General features: G+C 37.5%; 1 protein-coding gene across 1 annotated transcript in view; it reads right to left on the bottom strand.

Annotated features, from left to right (window-relative positions):
- Nucleotides 1-34: 34 nt before the first annotated feature.
- Xpd (general transcription and DNA repair factor IIH helicase subunit Xpd) overlaps nt 35-12,713 on the bottom strand; it is a 44,110-nt gene continuing 31,431 nt past the window's right edge. The window contains exons 15-18 of the mRNA XM_089645160.1: nt 2,428-2,604; nt 1,725-1,795; nt 1,502-1,640; nt 35-608 (exon numbers count right to left, since the gene is read on the bottom strand). Of these exons, the coding sequence (XP_089501286.1) occupies nt 471-608; nt 1,502-1,640; nt 1,725-1,795; nt 2,428-2,604 (525 nt within the window). The 3' untranslated portion in view covers nt 35-470. The remainder of the gene's footprint in view (nt 609-1,501; nt 1,641-1,724; nt 1,796-2,427; nt 2,605-12,713) is intronic.

Here is a 12,713-nt window from a genome sequence, read left to right as displayed (position 1 = left end):
ATAATTTTAATTAGGCGTTCAAAAAAATACTATATTATTGGTATTTTTTTATTAACAAAAATTACAAAATATGTGCGCAAGATAATAATTTCACTTATCTTGTAATCAAAGGAGAATACTGTCCTTTTTGTATTAGGTTTACTACAATATTGTAAATGTTAGTACTTTGGAATGGGTACTGCAGCCCGCCTGCTTGGGGACACAACAATAACTCTTAATCATCAACATGCAGTACCACCGTTAGGTATAATCTAGACTGTGAACAAAAGGGATGTGATCGCACGTCTCTTGCCATGCGTAGAAAGGGCGTGGTTTATTAGTACTTCGCTAGCTTTCGTTGGCGGCTTGCTTATGCTGCACTAGCCTCCCGTAACACTTTTTATTCCGGAAGAAGCTCGTCTTTGGTTTTTGGTCAAACTATACAAGTTTGTAAGGTCTGCTTCTCGATCTTGCCAGGTATGTGTGTATGTTTACTTTTGTAAAGCCTGTTTCTCGATCTTGCTCTGTTGCTCCTCTGACTGCAATTGCTGCAGGGTAAGCAGGGACACCCCCAGCTGGTCTTCTCTGGTGAAGGGCTGAGCCATCTGACGCAGCCATCGTTTGCATATCTAAAAATGAAATTATTTATGTTTTTCAGCCCATCGCATGATTCTGAAGACTAAAGCTGCTTCTACCTTTCTTGCCATGCATTATTATAATTTTTCAAGGTTCAAAATAGTTGAGTTAGGCGAGTTCCTAGCAAATCCGCAATAGCTTTTGTTGGCATTTCAAGGGTTAAATTTCCAATACAAAACTGCATTTCATCATAATTATATTGAAATTCGAACACAATGATTAATATACAATGTCAGGCAAGTAAGTGTACATAAGAGAGACAGGGCAAATGCTAAATGGCTATAAACGAAACGTATTAAGTCAGTGGTGCTCATTTGGATTTGCTAATGATGGTGGTTTCCATTCGCATCTACTAAGGGAAGGCATTTACATATAGTGATAATAGATCTATTCAGTACTCACCAAGAATCACAACATGACCCTAGTGCAACATGACACAATCACGATTTGTTCAAAAGCTGAAATGCACCAAGAACATACAGGGACGACCATCCAAATATGATAATTTCAAAATGGCACTGGTCGACGATTTTATGATATTCACCTAACCCCAAAACTTACTCAAAATTGGAGAAAATATAAGCTCTTTTATAATTTCTACGGTGGCAGCAACGGCAACAGAGTTTCATTTCTTTAATACGTGTGAGGGAGATTATGTTACTATATTACATTTTTCCTTTGGGGAAGCAGACATACGTACATCATTGTTTGATTTTCAACAGCGCTTTATAAGTGTGTGAGAAAGAGCTGCAGCATTATTGTGATAAAGATCGTAGGCTTTAGGTTTTCTTTGCGTCTTTGCCTTGCTGTAGGCCTAAGAATTATAAAAGCGCCAATACAATTTAAGAAGTAAACCAAAAAATACACAATTTGAAGCACAACAAACCTGAATTGCCTCTTCAGTACTGAGATTGCAGAGAGAATCTTTCAAGTGTTCCTGAATCCAGCGAGGCAATTTACTCTTTTTATCATGTCGGCTGAACCTTTTATCCGCAAATATCATTATACCATAGTCTGTTTTGCCTCTGAAATTAAAAGAAAAATTTCATGGAATTATTATTCTTTTGATAATTATTATTCCACTTGTCCAAGAAAAGTAATCATTTTACCTGATGGCTCTGCCAACGCATTGAGCTGCATGTCTCATTGCATCAAATGTCAAGAAGTCGTTTTCACGGATCTACAAATTTAATAACAAATAGTATTTAATAAAACTATTTTTTATGTACAGTGCAAATCTCTTATAAGGTTTTTGAAGTACCAAAAAAACCTCATAGAAGGTCTTAAAACCTTGTTTTTTTAAGTTCTATTTTCAAAGGTAAAAAAAATTACTTCTTAATTGAAAACTTCTTGTGAGAACCTTATTCGAGAGTTTTACTGTTTTTATTTTTATGTTATTACTGTACAAGAATCCCGACTATCTGTAGCCAGTAAGACTATGGCATCCTCAATTTGAGGTATGTTGTGAGACTAAATCGGACGAGAACGATTGCCAAGTACCCGGCTATATAGATTTGGTAACGATACACGGTAAAACCCGTATTAAGCAATCTTTTATTAGGACGATACTGAGAGTATCTACCACTCAGGGTTTTGTTAAACAGTTAGTTTACCCGTAGGAGCCGGCATGAATACTCAATAAATAAAAGTACATTTTTGATAAGGCCACCATGAAGACAATACCATACTTAATAGACTTCTACATAGCATTTGACTGTTCTATCTCCCAGTCTGCAGGACTAACTAATTGCCAATGGTCATGCCAGTGTGGCGAGAAATCTTGTTGCAAGGACCAAGTGATGTATTTAGTACCTGGAATTGATCCCTGAGGTACTCCAAGCGTGCCTTGAGAATTCTGCTCTGTGTGTAGACATAGGGAATGCCGAACATGAGGACTGCCCTTCCTAAATGATGGTCGAAATCAACTCCCTCAGATACCTTTCCTCTGGCCACTGACAGTAAAACTGCACCTCTTCCGGATTCACAAGCCTGAGAATAGATTGTTAAGTATATATTATTTAGTCATTTTATTTTAAATACATAAACGGCTATACTGCCTTTTATAAATAAACATATAATAGAGTACAAAAGTAAGAAAAATAATATCATTACATAATATGTAGTACTTTTAAACTTAAAAATAACATACAATTATTTTGTGTATCACAACCAAAAATAACAATAAAGAACATTGAGAAATATCATCATTTCATTTCAACATGTCCATATTGCGTATATAAAGTTACATTATGGAAAAAATAATTTTTGAGTGCATGTTTATATTGCGCTAATTTTAAGAAATAAATGTCGCCGATGTTAGCATGTTCATTTCCCAAAATGTGTAATCGACTGATTGGTGACTAATAATGTGATAATGTATGTGTGTTATTATAGTAGAACGGTAGAGTCAGTCTATTGTTAGCGCGACCAGGATTATAATAAAAATTATTATAAATTCGCGGTAAAATCATTGTTCATTGTTGTCAAATAAAGTTGTCTATGGTTGTCAATGACAGATGTCATCTTTTATACTGCTCCATTAAAAATAGTGAAATATTTGCTAAAAAACAGTTTTTTACGACATAAAACGCTATTAACAGTGACAGTGCAAAGCTGTAGTAAGCTGAAGAAAAGAATGTGTACAAAATCCATGCAAGTGGCCTATTAAACGCTCTTACGATAATCAACCGAAAGTGTGTAAAAAAAAGTGAATTCGAACATACAAATTTGAAAATAAGTGCAGTTTTGTGCGGGCTATAACGGTGTTCTTTTATCCTCTCGGTATTCCATCGGAAAATATTACAAGTGCAATTTTTACAAGTGATATTCTAGCGAATAACAATAATATTGTTAAAACCGGGTAGTTTAAGTAGCTGCATGATGATTGGTTGAAAGTGAGCTCACTTTGTTTACCTTTTACCAGTGCTAGCCGATTTGCGGAAAACAGGCGTATCTCTGCCAATTCCCATTATACAAATAAAGTGCTAGTCCGATTGCAGACAAATAGGCGTTATCTATTCCAAAGGCGAAAAACACATATTAAAGTAATTTTAAATAAATTCTTAAAAATCCCAAGTGCTGACACTATTATTATAATAATTTATTATTTGACGGTATAACAACAGTGGAATTTGGACTAGAGGCGAACGCGTTAGCGCCGAGTTTCGAAGAACGACAGTTCGAACCCCATTAACTCCAAATAAATAATTACCGTTTTTTTATTTATTTTTTTTCCATAAATATTAATAAATATAAAAATAAATATACAAGTGAAAAAAAAAACAGGACATTACAATAAATACAATACAAGTCTTAGTGACATGTAAACATTAAAATAAATTTTAAATGGCAGATCCCCCGTGTACCCCCCCAGGGGCTAAAGATCCTTTTAAAAAATCGGGAACCACGCCGAGGTCACCGATAATCCGGAGCAGTAGCAGTCCAGAACTAGTTAAGTCCCCAAGACAAACCCGAGCCGAAAGCAGAAAAGTTATGGATAAACGACAAAAGAAGGAAATTAAGACTAATAAACAAGCGTCAATCCCCACTAACACCAACTCTGCTCTTTCTACCACCACCGCAACAACATTCTCCTCTACTACAAGATCCTCACCAATAACACACGAGTCCAGTCCAGCGCTTCCATCTATCAACGAAGGCAAAATTCCTCCTCTCAAAACCAAACCGATTCTGACTTCTGTTGAAATCCCCCAATATACTTCTCTTCAGAAAACGAAACAGTCCGGGACAGCCATGAATATTGTTCAAATTGCCACTCTGGCACTGAAAGCAGCCGAGCCTCTAAAAAATAACATAACCAAAGAAGTCCGCGACACAATAATCTCATCTTTACTGGAGATAATTGAGAAAGGAGCCACACTGGGAAAACAACTTCATGCTCTGGAAGTCGAATTACTTGAAACCAAAGTGCAGAATGCAGAATGTCAACTGAAGATGGAAGAAAGACACTGTTAAGATTTCAGGTACTGAAATATTAATATTGGTGCTTGTCACCCTATGGGTGTGGCAACATTTATTTTTGTGTTAGCGATTGCCGGGGCAATTTCGTATTGCCACGGATTTTAATCGTTCTTCTCTTGTTACCATCCGTCTTGGGCGGGTCGTTTTGGCAAAACGGCAGAGCTGCCAGGTTTTCACTTACATGTGGGTTATAAAACCGCGGAGAGAGATAGCATTATTGGGCTCACCGTACATGAGCTGCCCTACGGGTCTTTTTTATTGTTAAAATAAAGACCATTATTCAAGAGCTGGAGTTATTATTGAAGAGTTACTCCAGTCATACTTCCTTGGAATCTGGTGACTCACCACGCCGGATTGCTCTGTCAGGAGAGTGAAGTCAAGATCCTGAACATTGGTCCTTCGAGCCGGATGATTATTATTTGGATTGATCCATTTGAGACGGAAGATCATTATTTGGAGTGGTCCAGTCGGGCCTCATCATCATCGGGAGTGGTCCAGTCGGCGTCCTCATCATCATCATTGGATTGATCAAGCGAGCCTCATCACGACGCTCGCATGCACAGCAAATCAGGTTGTAGCCTTCCTTTCATTGTCCTTTCAAATTCCATTTAAAAAAGCTAAAAATCTGTGTAGATGCCACATTATTTCGTATTGATTATATCGAATTATATTCGGGTGTTCATAATCAGATGCTTTCAAAATAGCATAAAATTGTTGGTGATAATAATTTTTATTGTTGTATTTTGCCGAATAACTTTGCTTTGCTTACCTACATATCTAGCCACGCGTTTGCAAGCTTTGTCTTTGCAATTTGCATGCCATAGTATTGTGATCGGTTTCTTTATAATCCATAGTATTATTTTTTTTCACGTCAAACGTCAAGCTGCCGTTTCGAGTTGTGTATTGTTTTAAATCAGGTTATTGTGGTATTCGTTTCTAAAAAATGGAACTCGACAAGTTGGTTAGACAGCGCGGGGTGTTGAAAGGTTCATTAACGAGATTTGAAACCTATTTAAGCAACGAAAATGATATTAGGCCCAGCGTATTGTCGTCGAGATTAGATGCCATCAAACCTTCTCTGATAGAATTCTCCAAAATTCAGCTGGAGATTGATTTATTGAATAAATCAGAAGATCATGACGCGAGGGATAATTTTGAAGGTACATATTTTAATGTAATTGCATTAGGACAGGAAATATTATCAAAATTTAAGAAGATTGAAAATGTCCCGATTACATCAGTGAATTTACCACCAATTTCAATACCTATTTTTTCAGGAGATAATCATAAATGGTTGACTTTTAAGAACTCGTTCATTGCCCTAATTCATGATAACAGTAAATTAAATCATGTTCAGAAATTTCATTACCTTATTAGTTATGTGTCCGGAGACGCACTTGATTTGATTAGTTCTCTAGAAATAACCGGGGATAATTATAGTTCAGCCTGGACGATGCTTATTTCAAGATACGAAAATGTCAGACTTATTGCAAATAGACATTTGAATTTCTTATGTAATGTTACACCGTTAAAACGACAGAATCATCATGAATTGCGAAATTTAATTGATCAAGCAAACATTCATTTGAGAGCGTTACATAATTTAAAGCTTCCAACAGAACATTGGGACACATTAATTATACATATTCTAACCTCAAAGTTAGATAATCACACACGTAGCCTGTGGGAATCCATGGAGTGCGATCAAGTTTATCCTACGTTCGAGCAGTTTAGCAATTTTATTTCACAAAGGTCGCAGATCCTGGAAACTATCCAAGGTGATAATGGTGGAATGCAACAGAAAGCGGAACCAGTTGCAACAAAACCAAAGTTTTTTAATTTTAAGGAAAGGAATTCTACGAACAAGGTTACGTTAGAGTCAAGCAACGTTAATTGTATGCTGTGTAATGACAGCCATTTCATTTATTCTTGTAAAATATTTGTTAACAAAGCACCAGCGGCACGAAGAAAGTTCGTTTCAGAGAGCAATTTATGTTATACCTGCCTAAAACCGGGGCACCCTTCAAAGGTGTGCAGGTGGAAGGAAAAATGCAGTGTTTGTGATCGAAAACATCACACTCTGTTACATATCAATACTGATAATGTACAAGCGGGTACTTCAACTGGCAAGGGTCAGTCGGAGGCACCAGTGAATTTAGCGTGTCATAGCGACATGAACGGGCGAGAAATTTTACTATCTACCGTAATAGTAAAAATAGAAGACGCGTACGGTGGAACACACAAAATACGCGCACTTTTGGATTCAGGTTCAATGTCTAATTTTATTACAAAGGATACTTGTAAGAGATTAAATTTGCATTGTACAAAATTGAACATACCTGTTTCAGGTTTGCATAATAATTTAATTCATGTAAAGGAAACAGTTGACATTAAATTTAAATCATTATGTTCTCAATACGAGGATGAAATATCTTGTTTGGTATTAGATGAGATTTCTTGCAATCTTCCACAGACCGTGATTAACCCAAAAATGTTGAACATTCCAGACGGTGTCCGGTTAGCTGATCCGCAGTTTTACCAGCCAGCTTCTATTGATATGCTGATCGGAGCAGAGGTTTTCTGGCAGGTGCTTCGTACGGATCAGATACAGTTAGGAAAGGGTAAACCTACATTGCATCGAACGGAGCTAGGCTGGATAATATCAGGAGCTGTACAGAGTCGTCATAATACGAGGCCAGTTAAAGTTTGTCATATTTCATTAAATTCTTTGCAGAACCAAATAGAAAGGTTTTGGAAGGTTGAAGAAACCGAAAATAGTAAGCATCACTCTCTGGAAGATAGTGAATGTGAAAGGATTTTCGAAGGCACGCATAAACGCGATGCAAACGGTAGATTTGTAGTCAACTTACCGTTTAAATCTAACCTATCTCAATTAGGAGATTCATTTAGTATTGCTAAAGGTAGATTAGCGTCAATGGGAAGGAAATTCTTAAGACAACCTAGTTTAAAGGAACAATACTCGGAATTTATTGATGAGTATCTTGCGTTAGGTCACATGACTGAATGTGAACCTCCAAAACGCGATGAAATTACTTATTATTTACCACATCACGCTGTATTTAAAGAAGCAAGCACAACTACTAAAATTCGTGTTGTTTTTGACGGGTCGGCTATTCCCGCTCGAGGGATTTCTTTGAATCGCGCTCTAATGATTGGGCCCACCATTCAAAATGATATATTTTGTCACTTGGTATTTTTCAGAAAACATCAATATGCAGTCACCGCAGATATTGCAAAGATGTACCGCCAAATTAATATCAACCCGGAACACAGAAATTACCAACGTATATTATGGAAAAGGGATGCGGAGGATTGTTTGAAACATTATACGCTAAACACGGTGACATATGGTTTGGCTCCTTCGCCTTATTTAGCAATACGTTGTCTGCACCAGCTAGGTAATGACGTTTCATTTACTCATCCATTAGCTAGTAAATCCCTTAAGGAAAATTTTTATGTAGATGATTTTCTTTCTGGTAGTGATTCCATTGATACTTGTCACGTGCTTAAATCCCAAATCATTAATGCGCTTGCTACAGCAGGCATGGAAATTAGAAAATGGAGGTCTAATGCACCCTCAATTAATGATTCTAAAGATAATTTGGAATTATTGCCAAATGAATTCAATGAAGCTAAGATTCTAGGATTAATATGGGACACCAAACTTGATGAGTTTACTTATCAGGTAGAAAACATAGACTCAAAGTTAGAAGTAACAAAACGTCAAGTTTTATCATTAATTTCAAAAGTTTTTGACCCTTTAGGACTGGTAGGCCCAGTAATCATTGTCGGTAAGATAATTATGCAAAGATTGTGGAAGACAGAAACGGCGAGGATAGTTTTGGTTACTAGTAGTCCTGTCGATTGGGAAATATTTAATAATTATTCTTCATTAAGACGACTGAGGCGCGTAGTTGCTTATATGTTACGTTTCATACATAACTGTTCTAAACGAAAACCGATGCGGGTCGACGAGCTTTCTGTAATCGAACTGGAACATGCCATGCATGTATTGATTTTGAACGCTCAGCGATTCGCATTTCGTGATGAAATAGCCTCTTTGAGTGATGGAAGATTTGTATCTAGGCAGAGCAAGGTAAAGGCACTAAATCCTTTTATGCAGGATGGGTTATTGCCATTGGAGGTCGACTATCACAATCTGATATTACCTCGGTCTCTCAAAAACATCCAATTTTGTTACCACAAAATCATAAGTTGACTGACTTAATAATAACCCATCTGCATTATGAGAATTTGCATTTAGGATGTAATGCTCTGCTCGCATTACTGCGTTTACGGTTTTGGCCAATATTTGGTAAAAACGCAGTAAAGCGAGCACTGCATAAATGTATTGTATGTTTCCGAGTCCGTCCGCGCGAGTGTCGCCAGCTCATGGGTGACCTTCCTGCTGACCGATTCCGAATCCAAAGACCATTTTATGTAACCGGCATAGATTATGCAGGTCCAATTTTAATTAAGTCTGGATTAACCAGAAATGCTAAGAGTGTAAAATCTTACATATGTTTATTTATTTGTTTTTCAACAAAGGCAATTCACCTAGAATTAGTGACTAATTTAACTTCAATGGCATTTATGAATGCATTGAAAAGATTTATAGCTAGGAGGGGTAAACCCTCACGACTCTTTAGTGATAATGGAACTAACTTTACAGGTAGTTATAGGGAACTTACTGAACTATTTGATTTTTTGAAGGCATCTGATAAGGAAATCCATAATTTTTTAGCCCAGCAGAATATTAGCTGGAGTTTCTTGCCTCCCCGCTCACCGCATCACGGTGGACTTTGGGAAAGTGCAGTTAAAATGACCAAGTTACATTTAAAAAAGGCAATGCGGTCAACTGTTTTGACATACGAAGGCATGAATACCATACTAATACAGATTGAGGCTTGTTTAAATTCCCGTCCTCTGACTCCATTAACATCAGATCCAAATGATTTAAACGCACTCACTCCTTCACACTTCCTTATTGGCGACAACCTGTTAGCATTGCCTGAGCTTAATATCCATCATCTGCCTACAAACAGGCTTAATATTTACCAAAAGATGTCTACCGTTGTTCAATCTTTTTGGCACAGATGGAGCCGGGAATACCTAGCAGAATTGCAGAACCGAGTCAAATGGCAAGAAGGACGTCAACGCAGTTTACAGCCTGGTGACATGGTCATCATCAAAGACAACCAACTACCTCCGCAGTACTGGAGGATGGCGCGAGTGACGGAGATCCACCCTGGTCAAGACGGACGCGTCCGCGTCGTCTCCTTGAGGACGGCCAGAGGTGTCACCAAAAGAGCCGTGACACAGCTCTGTCTACTTCCCATGGAGGATCCTTCCTCCAACCTGGATTAAGAACAAATTACAACACTAAAAGTGATGTTATGTGTGAATCAAAATGCCGTCAGGCTCAACGGTGCCAAGTGATAAGCTATGTTCTCATAAGTGGGTGCAGCGCACCAGAAGTTCTACGTTATTAGACTTTTATTTTTTAATGTCAAGTCTGACATAGGGTTATATACGTTGTTATAAGTTTTTTGTTATTATTTTGATATCCATGTATTGAATATTGTTTATTTTTGTATGTGAACTTGTTGGGTAAATTCTGAGTACCAATGTTGCAATCTCTTCCTACATTATTTTATGAAAAACGACTATTCCTTAATACTCGTTTTGGGGCGGGAATATGTTAAGATTTCAGGTACTGAAATATTAATATTGGTGCTTGTCACCCTATGGGTGTGGCAACATTTATTTTTGTGTTAGCGATTGCCGGGGCAATTTCGTATTGCCACGGATTTTAATCGTTCTTCTCTTGTTACCATCCGTCTTGGGCGGGTCGTTTTGGCAAAACGGCAGAGCTGCCAGGTTTTCACTTACATGTGGGTTATAAAACCGCGGAGAGAGATAGCATTATTGGGCTCACCGTACATGAGCTGCCCTACGGGTCTTTTTTATTGTTAAAATAAAGACCATTATTCAAGAGCTGGAGTTATTATTGAAGAGTTACTCCAGTCATACTTCCTTGGAATCTGGTGACTCACCACGCCGGATTGCTCTGTCAGGAGAGTGAAGTCAAGATCCTGAACAGACACTGTAGGGAAATGTCAGCTTTCTGCACCAACGCTCAAAAAGAACCCGCACTCAGTTACGCCTCGGCAGTAGGGAATCGAGGAGATCGCACCAGACATGCCGTAATAGTGTCGTCATCAGACCAAGAAGCGACGTCAGAATCCATCACTTCAACAATAAAGGATATTATCAAGCCAGCCGACCTCAGAGTGGGTGTCAGTGGAATGTCAAAGGCCAAAAATAACAAGGTCATAATTACCTGCCCTAAAAAGTCAGATGCACAGAAGATCCTTACAGCAATTCCAGGGCTGACCAATGGTAACTTGGTTGCTCATGAGGGCAAACGTCTTAGACCTAATGTTATCTTGAAGGGGATCGAAAAAGAAACACAAGATTCCGAAATATTAGACATGATCTTGCAACAAAATGATACTATCTACGAAGCCACTGGAAATGATAAGGAAGCTATTAAAATTCTAAGATTCACAAACAACAGGAAAAATGATAGGCTACGAAATGTTATTCTGATCGTCAAAAAAGAAGTACATTCAGCTATGTTAAAACAAGAAAGAATAAATATAGGTTTCCAGCGAGTCCGAGTCGAAGACAGCTGCCCAATCATGCAGTGCTATAAATGCATGGGATACGGTCACTCCGCCGCGAGATGTACTGAATCAAAAGATCGTTGTCTACACTGTGCTGGTGAACACAAATCATCTGACTGCACAAAAAAGGAACAAAAAGAAGAATTCCGTTGCTGGAACTGCTTTAAAATGGCCAAAGGCAAAATTGAGGCACCAAAACACAGATCAAACGATAGGGACTGCCCCTACCGTACCATAATGATGTCACGCACAATGGAGAGAGTTGACTATGGCTAACTCAACTGTAACTACAGCATCCGGGACCCAGGCCAGTATAAATGAATACAAATATGAGGAAATTGAAGACTATAAGCCAATAAAAAATAGCCTTCGAATAATGTATCTTAACGCGAGAAGTATCAGAAATAAAATTGACGAGATTGAAGAAACTTTAAAGAGCATCAAACCCACTGTACACGTACTTGCAATATCCGAAACCTGGTTGGAAGATGGTGAGGAGTGCTTCTTCAACATCGACGGCTACCAAAGTACATTTGCGTCTCGCACCAATGAAAGAGGAGGAGGGGTGATTCTCTACACACACCATTCACTAAATGCTACAACTATCGAAAAACATTGTAGTGAAAATTCTTTCTTAGGAATTAATATCCGTAATAGAAATTTTAAACCGTTAAATATTTATGTTATATACAGAAAGCCTACCTCAAACATTAACGAATTCTTAATGTATCTTGAATCTATTTTAAATAACTGTAGAAATGATACCCTTATCTTTGGTGACTTCAACATTGACATTCTTCAAAAAAATAATACATCTCTTAAGTACATCAACACGCTAGACTCATACAACTGTTTCATATGTAACACATCCTATCCTACACGAGTAACAGATACCTCTACTTCTCTAATAGACCATATCATCTCAAACAGACAAAATATTTCCTCAACTACTGCAAATATAGATGCCTACCTAAGTGATCATAACATTTTGATATTAGATTACCAAAACAGCTTGAAACATCACACTAATAATAGAATACATTCTTTTTCAAACAACTCCAAAACCGATAAAAACATGTTAAAAACATATTTAGAATCCCACAACTTTCCACACGAAACCACCAGTAATGCCAATGAAAACTATAATAATTTTAATGAATACATCAAAACAGCAATAAAATCATCCCAACATAAATCTGAGTTACGCATAGGAGACCAACGGAGGGGTAATACTCCATGGTTTGATGCAAAATTAAATGCACTTATCAAACAGCGCAACAATGCGTTTAAACTCTGGAAAAAAATCAGCAAAGTGATATATTCACAGCACTGAGAAATAAAACAAGAAATCAAGTTACCAACTATAGAAGATATGCTAAAACCAAATACTACACGACTATATTTAAA

This window comes from Hesperophylax consimilis, chromosome 2 (genome assembly GCF_061612785.1).
Source record: "Hesperophylax consimilis isolate HC1 chromosome 2, BYU_Hcon_1.0, whole genome shotgun sequence".
NCBI lineage: Eukaryota > Metazoa > Arthropoda > Insecta > Trichoptera > Limnephilidae > Hesperophylax > Hesperophylax consimilis.
This window is presented reverse-complemented; position numbering and strand designations above follow the sequence as displayed.